At 31.8% G+C, this 2,171-nt stretch overlaps 1 protein-coding gene across 1 annotated transcript in view; it reads left to right on the forward strand.

Moving 5' to 3' along the window:
* Positions 1–2,171, forward strand: part of LOC100176646 (DIS3-like exonuclease 2) — a 19,370-nt gene that overhangs the window by 4,460 nt on the left and 12,739 nt on the right. The window contains exons 12-15 of the mRNA XM_026838923.1: positions 407–604; positions 1,100–1,236; positions 1,550–1,655; positions 2,013–2,090. Coding sequence (XP_026694724.1) covers positions 407–604; positions 1,100–1,236; positions 1,550–1,655; positions 2,013–2,090 — 519 coding nt within the window. The remainder of the gene's footprint in view (positions 1–406; positions 605–1,099; positions 1,237–1,549; positions 1,656–2,012; positions 2,091–2,171) is intronic.

Raw genomic sequence — 2,171 nt, forward strand, 5'->3', positions numbered from 1 at the left:
TATATAACATGATTTACAACATTCTTGTATAAAATTGTACAATAAGTCTTTTGTTTATTATACAACTTTAGTTTAGTATTTTTCCATGCAGCTTAAACTTGGTCTTTTGTAATATTATTCTGGACTAAGTAATTTAAACTGTTTTTGCTTTATTTTTTATCTGTACACTACTATTCATTAAGTAATACCAACTGTTCGCCCCCTCTGTACCTTACAAATGTCTTGATTAGTTGACTATTTCATTAGTTCTTGTATTCCCTTGTTTAAACTGTAGTTTTAACTGTGTTTATTAAGTATACCCTATGTTTTTTTGGTACCCCACATAATAAGTTGAGTAGAGTGAATTTATACTTCTACAACTAACAATGGACTGAGCTAAAATACAACACCAACTTTCCTTTGTTAGATTTTATCTCAATGGTTTGGCCGTAGTGTAATTCGTTCATGCGCGAAGTTCAGTTACGACCACGCACAATCGTTCATCGACAATCCTGACAGAGATTTCTCACAACCTGAGTCGGCTTGTCAGGAAAATGAATTTCCTGAAATTACCGGAAACTTTTCTATGAATGAAATCAAGACAAAAGTTCTTGGCTTATTCAAGGTCTGTTAATTTATGTTGATGTTTAGAGTGTCTCTATTCTATTTTTTTATTCTATATGGGTGAGGTCCCCAGTGTGGCATGCCACATGTTCTAGAATTTATACCTGCAGTGGGTGTTACTGTATGGTTGTCTATATTAAAAAGTTCAGGTATACCTCTATTTTGATTTGTTTTTGATTGCACACTGGATTGCAAAATGACAAATTATAATAATGGCTTACTAAAGCTTTAGCTACAAGTAAAACGGTTTTGAAACTGCTGTTGGTTTCTCTAAGCAATGTGGATTGTGGAATACTGAATATGTAGCCTGAGTAACTGTGTTTTACTTTAAAGCTTTGCAGCATTAAACTATAATCAAAATTTATATAACTATTTCCAATTAACAGCAGTTTTTTTCAGTTACTCTTCCTAATTTTTTTGTTCTTATAAATGAATATTTTAGATTTTATACATTTTTGTAAACTTTAAATTTTACTTATTTGTTGTATTTATTCAGGTCAGTCAAAATCTCCGCAAGCAAAGAATAGACAACGGGGCATTAAGACTTGATCAAGTACGTCTGTCTTACACACTCAACAGTGAGACAGGGCTGCCTAATGGTTGTTACACTTATGAATACAAGAAAAGCAATGAGTAAATTATATTTAAATTTTTAATAATATGTTTTTTAGGTATACAGCCATACAAATATGTATGTGAATTTGGTAAATACAAGACCTGCCATAACTTTATGCTTTTTTTCTGCAAATAACATCTTTACATAATTGGTGTAGGCATAAGAAATGTGCAATGTAGTTTTCATTTGCAAGCCAACTGCTGTAGTGTTAAAGTTAAGGTTATTAAATGCTTGGATGTTGGACAACCTTTCCCATGTAGGAAATATTCACCATTATTGAAATGTCTGCTTATTTCAACATTAAATAATTCATATAATTGTTCATTTAAGATTGATTGAAGAGTTTATGTTGTTGGCAAATATGGCTGTTGCACACAAACTATATACAAGTATTCCAACGCATGCTTTCTTGCGATCACATTCAGAACCAAAAGAAGTAAGTGTCTACATTTCAAATTATTAACTGTTTTTTTTAAAACTTTCCATTTTTTAATTAAATGAATGAATGAATGAATATAACTTATTTATTCTCGCATGGCAGTGCAATGACAGTCCTTATAGCATGGGTGTTTTGTTTCATACACTTTGTGCATGCTTATGAGTTCCCAGACATAACTTTATTGGTGGTTATTTTTAGTATGAATTTTTCTAAAGGAAACGTTGATACGTTAGAAAGCCTATAAGTGACCACTCACTAACCACTGTGCCATTGACCATTGTGACACAATGACATTTTCCAAAACTGTTTAGCTTAAACACTACAGTGTCAATTTAAACTTCCTAATTTGTTTAGGAAATGATGCAGGATTTTGTGAGCACTTGCATGGCACTTGGTCTTGAGGTTGATGCAAGCTCTTCAGAGGCTTTGGCTGTAAGTAGAAAAGTTTCAAAATTATGAAAAAACAGCTTCTCTTTTTTTTTATAACATTTAACTATCTTATTGCATATCAGG

Source organism: Ciona intestinalis, unplaced genomic scaffold (genome assembly GCF_000224145.3).
Source record: "Ciona intestinalis unplaced genomic scaffold, KH HT000127.2, whole genome shotgun sequence".
Classification (NCBI taxonomy): Eukaryota; Metazoa; Chordata; class Ascidiacea; order Phlebobranchia; family Cionidae; genus Ciona; species Ciona intestinalis.